At 42.4% G+C, this 13,358-nt stretch overlaps 2 protein-coding genes across 10 annotated transcripts in view; one reads left to right on the forward strand and one right to left on the reverse strand.

Moving 5' to 3' along the window:
- Positions 1-3,419, forward strand: part of EML6 (EMAP like 6) — a 301,241-nt gene extending 297,822 nt beyond the window's left edge. Inside the window, exons 32-35 of the mRNA XM_044659473.1 lie at positions 189-351; positions 1,227-1,380; positions 2,219-2,319; positions 3,395-3,419. Coding sequence (XP_044515408.1) covers positions 189-351; positions 1,227-1,380; positions 2,219-2,319; positions 3,395-3,419 — 443 coding nt within the window. The remainder of the gene's footprint in view (positions 1-188; positions 352-1,226; positions 1,381-2,218; positions 2,320-3,394) is intronic.
- Positions 3,420-6,105: 2,686 nt separating this feature from the next.
- The window catches only part of RTN4 (reticulon 4), a 69,774-nt gene continuing 62,521 nt past the window's right edge, over positions 6,106-13,358 (reverse strand). For all 9 annotated transcript variants that reach the window (XM_044663339.1, XM_044663337.1, XM_044663343.1 and 6 more), the window contains 4 exons: positions 9,416-9,485; positions 7,707-7,753; positions 7,479-7,537; positions 6,106-7,110 (listed from right to left, as the gene is read on the reverse strand). In XM_044663339.1, coding sequence (XP_044519274.1) covers positions 7,068-7,110; positions 7,479-7,537; positions 7,707-7,753; positions 9,416-9,485 — 219 coding nt within the window. In that variant the 3' untranslated portion in view covers positions 6,106-7,067. The remainder of the gene's footprint in view (positions 7,111-7,478; positions 7,538-7,706; positions 7,754-9,415; positions 9,486-13,358) is intronic.

Consider the following 13,358-nt stretch of genomic DNA (forward strand, 5'->3'; position numbering starts at 1 on the left):
GGAGGAGGGGGGTGCTGTTTAGGGGAAATGCACCAGAAGTAATATGTAATATTATTTAATTAATTTAATATATTTAAATTATTTAATTTAAATTAAAATATTTATTTAAATCATTAAACTTAATTAATTAGATTGAAATAATTAAATATTTACAATAAAATAATTTAAATTAATTAATTAATAAGAAGTAATAATAACCTCTCCAACAAGAAAAAGCTGGTCTCCTCGGGTTCCCATCCACTTGCAGGTGTCCACAGGGGCTTACAAGCGTCAGGTCCACGAAGTTCCACTGGGGAAGCAGGTGACCGATACCACAGTCATCGAGAATATCACCTGGGCCACCTGGACAAGGTAACTCAAAGCAAATTCTCTGAGGAAAATGTCACCCAGTATTTATGGTTCTGGGCACAGAAGCAACTCAAAAATGTGGGCCATCTGCGGGAGAGTCTGTGTATGAGAAGAGCATCCGTTAGTCTTCCAATGATGAATTTGCCTAGTTTTCAAATGAGATTTCACTCTGAAATCTACAATCTACAAATCTACAAAATCCCTTTTAGGAGTGCAGGAGGGAAACTCCCCTCTGAGTTAGACCGAGGACCTGAGCCTCAGGTGCCACTCAAGGTCCCTAACGCCCAGGTGAGGGCGGACCCAGGGCTAGAATCGGCAAATCGATTCAAATACAGGCTGCACTTTTTCAGAACCTGGATATAAAATCTGGGTATGTCTATAATCCATGTTACTTGCAGCGTTTTTCTACATTTTGTTTTCTTTTAGGATCTTATTTTAGGATTGCAGCCCATAGAGCAGGGAGTGCTAGCTTTAGGGCATGAATATATTATTCAGTAGGTGAGGAAACAAAGTGAAAATACTCAGAAGGATGCATGGTCCAAGGATAGATAGTTAATGGACCAGAAAGAAAGGGAAGTGGAGATCCAAGAGATGCCTTCTAAAGGGCTACAGGAGGGAGGGAAAAGGAGAACAAGGTTCAGAGAAGTCAGTCGTGATCCGCTTGACCCTAAGACTAGGACTGAACAGAGAATTTCATGAACCTGTTTGGTTTGTCCTGGGAAGTTTAAAGACTAGAGATAGAAAGCTAGCGGGAGGAGAAAGGTTTATGGGATAAAAAAAAAGGCTCCCCTCTTCCTCTGGCTCCGTTAAGCCTGAAGGACTTTAGGAAACACTTCCCCTCCCTGTGGCCACCTCCTGCTCTTTTCTGGTTGTCTTAGCATTCTAGGAGATGAAGTCATCGGGATCTGGCCCCGAAACGCAGACAAGGCTGACGTCAACTGCGCCTGTGTGACCCACGCCGGCCTCAACGTGGCCACTGGAGATGACTTTGGGCTGGTGAAACTCTTCGATTTTCCATGTACAGAAAAATTTGTGAGTCTTCACTGGAATGTAGTTGCCTGTGCTTGGTCTCGTTTGCCCCCCATTCTGATGCCCAGAGACCCCCTTAGCCAGTTGGCCGATCCTGAGCTCTTTGTATTTGGTTCCTTTGGGGCACGAGTCATGGCCTGTCCAGGGATGGGAGCAGATATGGGGGAGGGGGAAAGAGGGGGAGTGGAGTATGAGACTCGGTCCATCAAGAATCTAATTGGTAAGCCAGAGTCCCTCAGTGACATACACTGAATACACAAGTCTTAGGGATTTGGTCCATCCTTGTATGGCCATGAGATGCTTCATAGGATGCTGGAGGCCACAAAAGTGGCTTTTGCTCATTTGTGCTTTGGAAGTTATTCCTCTCCCCACAATCAAATAGGCCTTCCAAAGTAAATGGGATGCATGTATATTCTATTTGAATAAACAGAGAGGAAGGCAACTAAGTAAAAAAATATTATGGGATAGCTCCATGGATGAAGAGCCAGGCCGAGAGATAGGGGTCGTGGGCTCAAATTTGACCTCAGCCACTTCCTAGCTGTGACCCTGAGCAAATCACTGAACCCCTATTACCTAGCCCTTATTTATGGCTCTTCTGCCTATAAATCAATACACTGTATTGATTCTAAGATGGAAGGTCAGGGTTAAACTATATTTATCATGGGGATGAAGGTACGGAAGAGCCTAGCGTATGGAAGAGAGTGAGGAGAGAGAAAGGTAAACTGGGAAGAACCACCAGGCCAAGCAGAACATGGGGGGATCCCAGGAGGAGGCTCGGAGCCCCGTTTGGTTTGCCGGCTGGGAGAGCCTCGTCCAGTCTCCTTGGTCCTTTCATTCACAGGCCAAACACAAGCGCTACTTTGGTCACTCGGCTCACGTCACCAACATCCGGTTCTCCCATGATGACAAATACGTGATCAGCACCGGAGGAGACGACTGCAGGTGAGCGGGGGGAGGGGCTTCTGGCGGCGCTCTGACCGCCTCCCTGATCCCAGAGGCACTGAGGAAGCCCACAGAGGGGGAGGAAAGGAGCGTGGGCGCCCAGAGTGCGGATCCAATGCTAAGGACTTTGGCAACATCCAAGTCCCCCTGGCGTGGAGGGAAGCCCAGACGGTGGCAACGTGCCCAATGAGATGTCGCTGAATCTATACTCTGTATAGACAGCCCCTGGACTGCCCGCGATCCACCTAGCTAAGCATTTCCATCCAGTTTAAGCTAAATGAAATAAAGCAAAACTCCAGCTGAGCTGGGTGAAAGGATTCCCAGAAGCCCCCATGCCCCCAGAACCATGGTAGGCTCTCTGACCTCTCCACCTCCTGTGTTCAGCACTCAGAAGAATACCCTGTCTGGGGGAGGGGGGGCACCCCTGAGGTCTCCCCAATAAATGCTATTATTGGGGTCCATCTTCATCCCCTTCCCTTGTAGCCCTGAAACCCCTTACACAGTGGTGTGGATAGAGTGCAGGTTGCAGGGCCGGAGGGAGGCAGGGCCAAAGAGAAAAGGTCATTTGAATGTTAGTTGTTCACATATTCTTTTTTGGGGTCTCCTCTTCTCCCTAACCTATATAATAGCTGCCACACCCACAGGAGGCCAGATGGTCCTGGGCCTGCAGGGTCACAGGGCTCCATCTTGTCGGTCTTTAGCTCCCACTCGGCGACAGCTTTACATGGCCCGAGTGCTAGCGAGCCCCTTAGATGTCATGCTTACTAAATCATTTCTGGCTGCCCCAGGTATGAGGAAAGGCAGATATGGGCCATTTATCCTCAGACTGGGGGGGAAAGTGGCCTGTTCAGCCCACTAAGCCTGGAGGGACCAGACCAGGAGCCTGTCCTGGAGTTCTTGAATGTGGAGAGGCCCGCTGTGATGGGGGCACCCAGGACACCGATAACAGGACTTTGACCCGAGGGTGGTCAGAAAAAGCTTTCCTAAGTTCCAAAAAGGGGCTACCCCAACCCAAGACCCCTCAAGAGGGCCGGAAAATCATTCATCTGAATGAATTGTTCTTTTCTTTTTTTAGTGTATTTGTGTGGAGATGTTTGTAAAACAAAGAACAAAAGCCCCCCACAAAACCTGGATAACCGCATCCCATAACTGCTGCACTTCAGAGGCTGTGGCCAGGTGCCTCTCACCTTTTCAGGTGCTTGGAAATGACTGATGTAAGAGGATGCAGCCCCGATTGTGGTGTAGTTCTACAGAAGCACTCTCACAACCTGAAATGTGTAAACTCATAAATCCAGTGAAGGAAGGTCCAACAAAGACTTTGGCAGCCCCCATTCCTAAAGACTAAAAACCATCAGTCTCCCCCTCTCTCACACACCCCGGAAACCCCCATCCAAATCTTGTGGTACAGTAGCCCACTGACAAAATTTTAAGCCTCAGTTGCCCTAACAATTACATAGCTTTACTTTGCATTGTAACTTCTTAAAAGTATGTTTTACTATTTTCATACATTTTAAGAGATGTTCATCTTTTCAAAATCACTATCTTGAACAAGATTAATTCTAAGTTAGTTATATGCACTGGGATAAAAGAAATGCTAAAAGTACACTGTTTTCCACTAAAGCTAAACACTTTCAAAAACCAGATGAGCCATGTACAAAAAAAAGTTGAAAATGTTAATTTTTTAATGTTTTATTTGCAGAGTTTTATATCCATAAAGTGCCTTTGAAAGTTTTTAGTCATGTGGGCTACTCTCACCTCCCACAAATACCTGCTTTCTACATATGGTGCTATAACTAAAACTGAGGGCTAACCAAACACCCCTAGCAGATATGTAGTTTCTCCTGCCTGTCCTGCTTTGATTTTTTACACAATTTGTAACGGGACTCAACAGAAATGACGGCTCCAGGTGAGCGCCCCCGTCCGTCCAGGAGGGGTGGCGTGGCATGGGGGGATCGCTTAGTCACTCAGCAGGCCAGATCCCAAACCATAGTTCTCAAAAGTTCTGGAAACAGAGAAGTTTGCTTCGTTCAAAGGCACAAGAAGATGCGACTCCAAACTCACTTGCTTCACAGCTTTTCGTCTATACTCTGACAGCAAATAGCAAAGCGCCATCTCAAATCTCCGCTGCCCGACTTCCTGAATGGGAATAGCCAAAGCGGAACTGAAATCTCCGTTTTCCCCGCATCCCCTTTTCCTTCCCGCCTCTCAAAATGGGCAGGCGGCCATCGGCAAAGGGCCGTGGCTTCTGGCCTGTGGTCTCGCTTCGGGAGGACGGGCACAAAAATCCCCGGGGGGTGCCGTTCCGAGCCCAACCCAGCTTTGGGAATCAAGAAGCCCCCCAACATGCCTGTCGTGTTCATAAAATGAGATCCATTTAATAGACTTCCCCCAGCCAGACTGTCTCTATTACCGGCCACCTAAGCCACGGTCAGTAACAGAGGCCGGGACCCTCCTCCTGGAAGGGCACCCCGAAGGGAAGGAGGGAAGGCAGGCACAGGTACACCGTCCGGATCGGCAGTACCCAGTGTGCACTAGCTATTCCGTAGGCACTCGCTGAACTGAAATCCAAGAGCTATTGGCTATTTTATTGTGTTTAGACAAAAAAAAAAAAAAAAAGCAAAATGAAATCACAATCACTTCCATTAAGGAATAAAGATTCCAACATCACAAGTGCTTCAGCATTCTCAATGAAATACATCGTTCGTTAAGCTATTTCTCTATGCCAAATTTATCAATGCCTTATGTTAACATACAATTAGTTTGTCCAATCCACAATGAGTCCCTATGCAGTCTTCGCTCATTTAATTCCCCCGCCCCACCCGTGTATTAATAATGTAACCGTATTGACTGGTGATGTTGGGTGATCACCACATTTGCCTATGTTGTACTGTTGGCCTTTCATATTGATTGTACCTTAAATAGAAATAAACATGTGAAAATACAATGAACTGATCAATGGTGATGTGAAAATTATATTTAAGAGCAATAGTGTCTATGTGTCAAGAAAACATTTAATAATTTGTAAGCATTTATATGGTATGATTTATGTATAAATCCTGCACTGTATCCTAATGTAAATTAAAATACTGGCGCATGAATTTATTTTTCAATTGTTTCATGTGTTTGAAAAACACAATTTGAAAACTTTTTTGTTATGTATCAAATAAATTTGATTATATACCCATTTTCAATGTTGACTTTTATTGTCAACAATTTGGGAGAGTCCTGTTTATTTCTATGTTTTTATGAAAACCCTTACCTTCTGTCTTAGAACCAATACTGTGCAGAAGAGTGGTAAGGGCTAGGCATAGGGGGTTAAGTGACTTGCCCAGGGTCACATAGGTAGAAAGTAATTCCTGTTTATTTAACAGTAGACCAAGATACAGTGCAAAGGCTGGTGACAAAGCACATTTCCCACAGTTCTCATCTGACCCTCATCAGAACCATAAGGGCTCAGGGCCTTCTCTTCCTTTTACAGGTCAGACAGCAGGCTGAGGAATCAAGTGTCTACTCACTTAGAAACTACCCTATGCCTCTTAGCAGAGGCAAGAGTCACATCCATCCCATTGGCAGCCCATATCCTGCACTCTGGGAACTCTTTCTTGTTGTCTGTCCTCAGGGCTAAAGCCTTACTGAAAGCTAAGAAATGTACATTTCCATTCATTTGTTGGAGCAAAGGGTGGACAGAATCACAATCACCACCACCACCACCCTGGGTGCCATTTAAAAACAAAAACAACCTCTGAATAAATGTGCTCCTTTCACAAAGACACAATCCACAAACTATTTGAAGTCTCTAAGCTTTATTGATACTTGGTTGGTTTTACATTTCACAAATGCATTCCACAGACTTAGTTCAGGTACAGCTTAAACCACAATTGAATAAATCTTAATTTGTAATTTCTTGTAGAACAATGTTTGATATTTCCAAGCCACATTTTTTCAGCATTGGATTCAGTTCATAGATCCCAAGTGTGTGGTGAAATTAACTGCAGTAGTTTGGAGCGATGAAGTCTATGCGATGGACTTTCAATGAGCAAGGGGGCTCTTTAATGTTGAAAACAGATGGTAGTGTTCCTAGAAATAGAGTTTCTTTTCCTAGCTTATGTGACTTAGAGCTACTCATAGAACCATCAAACTCTGAAATATCAAGCACTGTGGGGCAGCTGAGGTCTAAGCTTTGTGAAACACTATATATATATATATATTTATATATTTATATATATTGGCAATTAATAAAACAGTAAAATCACAATACAGCTAGACTCATACCAAGAAGGCAAGCTTTCTCCCTTCTTGCTTTAGTGGTATGATCTCTTCTAAACATTTCATTTTAGAAAATCTGCATCATTCTACACAGACCATACACAGGGCACACACTGTGAAAGGGTTCTTCTCTCCTTAGTTCCACCCGCTATACAACTTTCTGAAACACAACAAGACTACGTCCCATGAAGCACAATGTACAGCTTTCTCAGATCGTCCCGTGAGAGCCAGGGCCTCACGAAGGATAAACAAAGATGATTACAGCTGAAGTCCAGACAGAGCAGCTTACGATACTTAAGATGACAAAACACACGGCAGTCAAGACAAGTATTTTTCCTCAAACACTGCGTTGCTAAAAAATAAAGATCTGTGAGGCTGCTCCTCTGCAATGTCAAGGCTCCATTCTCCCCTGACCCTCCCCATGGAATCCAAATGAAAATTCCCCCCGAACGATGAATTCCTAGTGGTATTTACTGCTGACTTTATTCCGCTTTGCTTTTCAATCCAGGGATTTTTGCTTGGATTCTACAAGTGAAAGGTGGGGAAAAAATTAATACAATTCTAAAGATAAAGACTTTAAAGACTTTAAATCTTTTTTTGAAATAAAGGTAGTGATAAATACATCAGAACAATGATATTAGAGCTGTCAAAACATATGCTATATTGAGCTCCTCTTTTCTTGTAAACTGGGTTTATAAACACAACAATTCTTAAACAAAAAGCAGAATTTAAATCATACCAAAAAATCTCATTTTAAGTTGTATTGACAACAAATAAGTGGGAATAAGCTGCTCCTAAAAAACATGCATTCTTCATTTTGTGCTCAGTATACACATTTTTCCTATGGTTTCAAAGTCAAAAGTATCTTTTTAAAGTAAGACTGCAATACTTACTTAGCCATAGCATCTTTAACATTCTTATTCACAAGTCCTAGATAATGATCAATCTGGGGCTGAAAACACAAAGCAAAATGGATGACAGATATATTAGCATTACTAAAGAACTTAAAACATAAAGGAATGTCCTACTATTCTAGATGCTTAAGAAATCATCTCATTAAGGCCCTTCCCACAATTTCCCATAACCCAAACCCCAGGAGCCAGGCTCCACCTTAAACTCACCTGATGCCTTTCATAAATAACAGGAACACTGAAGAGTGAAATCAGAGCTGTAATGGAGAAACAGAACTTTAAACCCAGATCTGGAATACTGAGTGACAGATGAAGCATGAAAACTTTCAAACTGACAAGTCTAAAATAGAATTCAGCCGTGATTCTCCAGGAATGCTCGAAGGGTCTTCTGGAGAGGGAGAAGGAGAGGGAGAGGGAGCGCGAGCTCCTCCGGGTGAGCACCTGATAGTTCCTGCATCCCCCCAGAGGAAGGGACAGAAGAATCGTTTCTACCACTCGATGCTATTCATTCGCTCCTTCCAAACTGGCTAAGCACCTACGCCATGGCAGGCACGTGTCCCCGGGTCCCGTACTAAAGGCCTCCTGCCCCAAGAAAGCTTGTAAACTATTAGGGGGGAAATGACCCATCAGGAAGCTATTCCACCATCCAGGAAAGAACTGATTGGTAAAGGCCTGAACTGGGAGAGCAGCTGTGGAAATGGAAGAAAAGAGATGGCTGCAAGCAAGGGAGAAGTAGATGCAAGAAAACCTGGCAAATGCCTGGGGTGGGAGGAAGAGTCGAGAGTGACACTAAAGCGTAACAGGGCAGGCTGGAAGAGGTGGGGGGTTACAGGGAAAGCTAATGACTGCTGTGTACGTCCGGAGGTGCCCCAAACAGCCAACTATCTCAGAGCAGAAGAGGAGCAGATAATGGGACTAAGAGACATCAGAGGCAGCTGCAGGACCTGGATGGCCCCTGAACAGGAATAAAAGCACAGGCATGGAAGCCGAGGGAATCCCCAAGAGAGGATGCAGACAGAGCTGTGGGCAAACCCCCCCAAGTCATGGCTGAGGAGCCTGCCAAGGAGAAATGTGCCAGAAGACATGGGAACCAGGCAAGAGGAAGACAAAGAGAACAGGGTCACAAGCAGATTAATCTTTTTTAAAACTTGGAAAGAATTACACGAGATAATAAAAAATGAAACAAATAGAACTAAGAGAACATTGTATACAGCTAAAACTTTAATATTTGAATAAATTGTGAATCTTCACTTCCAGAGAATGAACTGAGAAATGCAAATACAGAAGTTTCTGATGAATGATATATTTAGGAGTCAAAAGGTACAAAATTGAGAAGTGGAGGCAACGAGAGCCAATGGCTTTTTCTAGGAATACGACTATGAAAGGCTGGAGAGACCCAACACAGCTGGAGGGGAAGGAAGGATGGGGGAACCTTGGGGAGGAACTCTCACTGAATAGAGACTGAAAGGGAGAGGGGACGAAGAAGTATTCCAAGAATCAGCTATCAGAGAGGACCCTGGAAGTAGAACAACTCTTCATTAGAAACTGAAGTAAAGGAAGAAAAAATAGGGGATGAAAACAATAGGATTCTGAGATGTAGAATAAGAGAGAAGGAAACGGCTTCTATTTTCTCTGTAAATTATGAGGCAAGATTTCTGTTGAGAGGGAATTATTTGGGTAAACTTTTAAGGGAAAGGAGGGGAAATTGAGAGCTTGTCAGGTAAAGGCACTCTTTATGGTTAAGTTGGCCCACTATTACTAAGTGTACTATTATAAATGAACATTTTAATCATACTAATCATAGTTTTAAAGGAAACAAATCGAATTCTTAAATATCTAAGTTCCCTCTACCAGTGTCTACCTTTTCTTCAGCATTTTCATAATTATAATTATTTCCCCAAATAATTATACAGACTTACCCAATATCAGAAGTGTCAGGCCATTGAACAAGGCACCAACATAGGTAAAGATCCACATCAATACTGCAAACTATAAAATTAAGGGGGGGAAAAGGCTATAAAAGCAATTCAAAATTCCAATAGTCATTCTTTTATTCATTAAACCCTTACAAAGCAATCCCCACTGTGCACTAGATGGGAAGCATTACCTTTTTTAAAAAACTCATTTAAAAATTATCTTTAACTTACTTTGGAGGCAAACCAAACTAGATATTTGGGAGAAATTTTTAAAGTGATATGGAATATTTTATTTCCAATCTTAACTGTACATTCAAGCATCTGGTGGATTTAAAACAGTTTTCTCCTACATAATACCAACACAAATATAAGAGTTTGGTGTCTGTATCCTGTTCACCTTGTATGGAAAACTGTAACACTTTACCCTCAACCTCCAATTTAATTATTATGTTTAGAAATAATACTGTTATCTCCTGAATGACTTAAAAAATATATAGAACCTATATTTCCAATTCAGGTGTCAACTATGAACCAGGCAGTGTGCTGGTGATACAAATAGAAAGGCAGTCAGGGGAGGCTCTAGGTTCAAATCTAGCCTCAGATACTTCCTAGGTGTATGAGCCTGGCACATCACTTAAATGTTCTTCCATTTTAAAACTAATTCTAAAATGGAAGGGTTAAAAAAAAAAGTCCAGTCTCTACCTTTATGGAGTTTATAATCCTATCATAAGAGAGATACCTGAAAATTTTAGATTTTGGAGATTATTTCCCTCCATCCCTCCAAAACAGAGAAAAAGAGTCAACTGGGGGGGGGGGGTGCTGAGAAGGCATTGAGTATCAAAGGAATCACACAGTGATAAAATTTGGGGTAATCAGCTTATCCCAGGGGAGGCATGATGTTTGTGGAATTGAAACCAAGGAGAGACAAATATTTCCCATATTTTCTACTTCCAATCTAAAATAATTTAACCAACCGTATTAAGTGTTTTAAAGCACTCACCATCCCAGACATTATGTTAGGGACAAGAATACAAAGAATGAGTCATCTCCATGCTCCAGCCTTTCCCTATTCCACTCCCTCCTTTATATCATATGTAGGATTAATCATCCCAACCCACAGCTCTCATCCTTTGGTCACAATTCTTCCTTCCTCCAACTTTAAAAACCACAAATCCCTTCAAGTATCTCCTATCCTGGAAAAAAAAAAACCCTCGACTCTTCTCTCCCATCCCACCATCCCTTCTCTTCTGCCTTTTGTGGCTAAATTCTTCCCACAGACCTTTACAGCAGGCTTCCGATTTCTCTCCGAACCCTGCCGCCTTGGCCGGTTACAGGGCAGTGTTGGACCTTTCCACCCCACCAAAACTGTTCTTCCCAAAGTGTACATAGACGTGCACACATATGCACGCTACTAAGTAAATAGGTGAGAAATGGGTGTTGCTGCTTTGCACTGTTTCTGCCTCGATCTGGAAGGAGTGAAGCTCCCCCTCCTCAGGCTAAGCTGTGGGAGCCCAGCTTCAGAAAGGCAGGTACAGATCTAGGACCATAGATTTGGGGCTGGAAGAACTCCACAGATTATTTATTTCAACACTCTTTTGTTTTCAAGAAAAGGAAAGTGAAACCAAGACAGATTGAAGCCGTGGGTCTACGGAGGCAGTTTAATTGGCAGAATTTCCTTTTCTGATTTCTTTCTTCCTCCAGTCCTTTAAAGCTGGTAGAGCACAGTGTGGGTACAACTTGAACAACACTCATCATCTTCTGCCTCCAACTTATCTTTCTTTTCCCAACAATTCCTTCCCCCCAACTTTTATATTCCACTAATGACTGCCACTTACATAATGCCATGAAGTCTGGAGCTTTAAGTCCTGTCATTTGAATGACACAAACAACTCTGTGAGGTAAGTGCCCCAGGAATAATGACCCACACTTCCCGGAAAGGGCATCTCCTGGATGCCGAGATGGGGCTAAATGAGCACACTAAGGACCTTCTTTCTCTAAATATATAATTTTATTATTTTAAATGCTTTGTCCAATTGCTTTAACATACTGCTAGGATAAGGCGGAGTTCCTGAATACTAGCCACTAGAGTCAAATTCTGGCAAAGTTGATTAAACTGGAAAGCCTCAGCAATATGTGGGACTGGATGTGGGCAACACTGTGGCCAAAGGATCAGTCTGGCGAAGTTTGGAGAGGTTTTATACCAACCCATAAATTACTAAAAAGGTGCTGCCTCTGCTTTGGTAGAAGCATTTCCATTCCTGGGAGTTCCTCATGCCAACAAAAGGCCAGGGCCTCTAACTATTACTTTATGTCTGTTAAAAATGACATTTGTGACAAGCCTTCAGCTGGCCCTCACATGCCATGGTCACAAGGAGCAAGATTAGCTTTGGCACCGAGGGCCTCGGACTCCAACACCAACACTTCCCACCGATCAAGCAAATACACACACTAGTTTCATTCACCGTCTGCTGGTCTTCCTCTCTTTAGAACTCTCTACAAATGCTCTTGGGTGTGAGCTGACTCTCACAATAAGTTCTCAGACTTCTTTTTCCTTCCATTGCTTTCTGATGTTTTATGAGGAGATGTGTCATTGATCAAGAACTATTTCCATATTATTGATAGTTGCACTGGGGTGGTCATTTAGAGTCTACATCCCAAATCATGTCCGCACCAACCCATGTGTTCAAGCAGTTGTTTTTCCTCTGTGTTTCTACTCCCACAGTTCTTCCTCTGGATATGAATAGCGTTCTATCTCATAAGTCCCTCAGAATTGTCCTGGATTGTTGCATTGCTGCTAGTACAGAAGTCCATTACACCCGATTTTACCACCGTGTATCAGTCTCTGTGTAAAATGTTCTTCGGGCTCTGCTCCTTTCACTCTGTATCAATTCATCAAGATCTTTCCAGTTCACATGGAATTCCTCCAGTTCATTATTCCTCTGAGCACAATAGTATTCCATCACCAGCAGATACCACAATTTGTTCAGCCATTCCCCCCAAATGGAGGGCATATCCTCAAAGAAAATTGACAGTATCAAAGATGAAAAGGGAGACCTCACCTCTAATGAAGAGGAAAGTAAGGAAATCATAAAAAAATATCTTGCCCAACTATATGGCAATAAATATAGTAATCTAGGTGATATGGATGAATATTTACAAAAATACGAATCGCCTAGATTAACAGCAGAAGAAATAGAATACTTAAATAATCCAATATCAGAAAAAGCAATTGAACAAGCCATCAAAGAACTCCCTAAGAAAAAATCCCCAGGACATTCAAGCAACTAATCCCAATACTATACAAACTATTTGACACAATAAGCAAAGGAGATCAAATTCCTTTTATGACACTAATGTGGTACTGATTCCAAAGCCAAGCAGACCATAAACAAAGAAAACTACAGACCAATCTCCAAAATGAACATAGATGCAAAAATCTTAAATAGAAAACTAGCGAAAAGATTCCAAGTGATCCAAGGGTTATTCATTATGATCAGGTGGGATTTTTACCAAGAATGCAAGGATGGTTCAATATTAGGAAAACCAACCAACCACATAATTGACCATATCAACAAGCAAACCAACAAAAATCACATGATTATCTATCTCAATAGATGCTGAAAAAGCCTTTGACAAAATGCAACACCCATTCCTATTGAAAACACTAGAAAGTATAGGAATATAAGACCTTTCCTAAAAATAATAAACAGTATGTATCTTAAACCATCAACAAGTATCATCTGCATTGGGGATAAATTAGAAGCCTTTCCAATAAGATCAGGAGTGAAACAAGGATGCCCATTATCACCTCTATTATTCAACATAGTACTAGAAACACTAGCAATAGCAATTAGAGAAGAAGAAATCGAAGGTATTAAAAGAGGCAATGAGGAGACCAAGCTATCAGTCTTTGCAGATGATATGATGGTCTACTTAAAAAATCCTA

Source organism: Gracilinanus agilis, chromosome 2 (genome assembly GCF_016433145.1).
Source record: "Gracilinanus agilis isolate LMUSP501 chromosome 2, AgileGrace, whole genome shotgun sequence".
NCBI classification, from domain to species: domain Eukaryota; kingdom Metazoa; phylum Chordata; class Mammalia; order Didelphimorphia; family Didelphidae; genus Gracilinanus; species Gracilinanus agilis.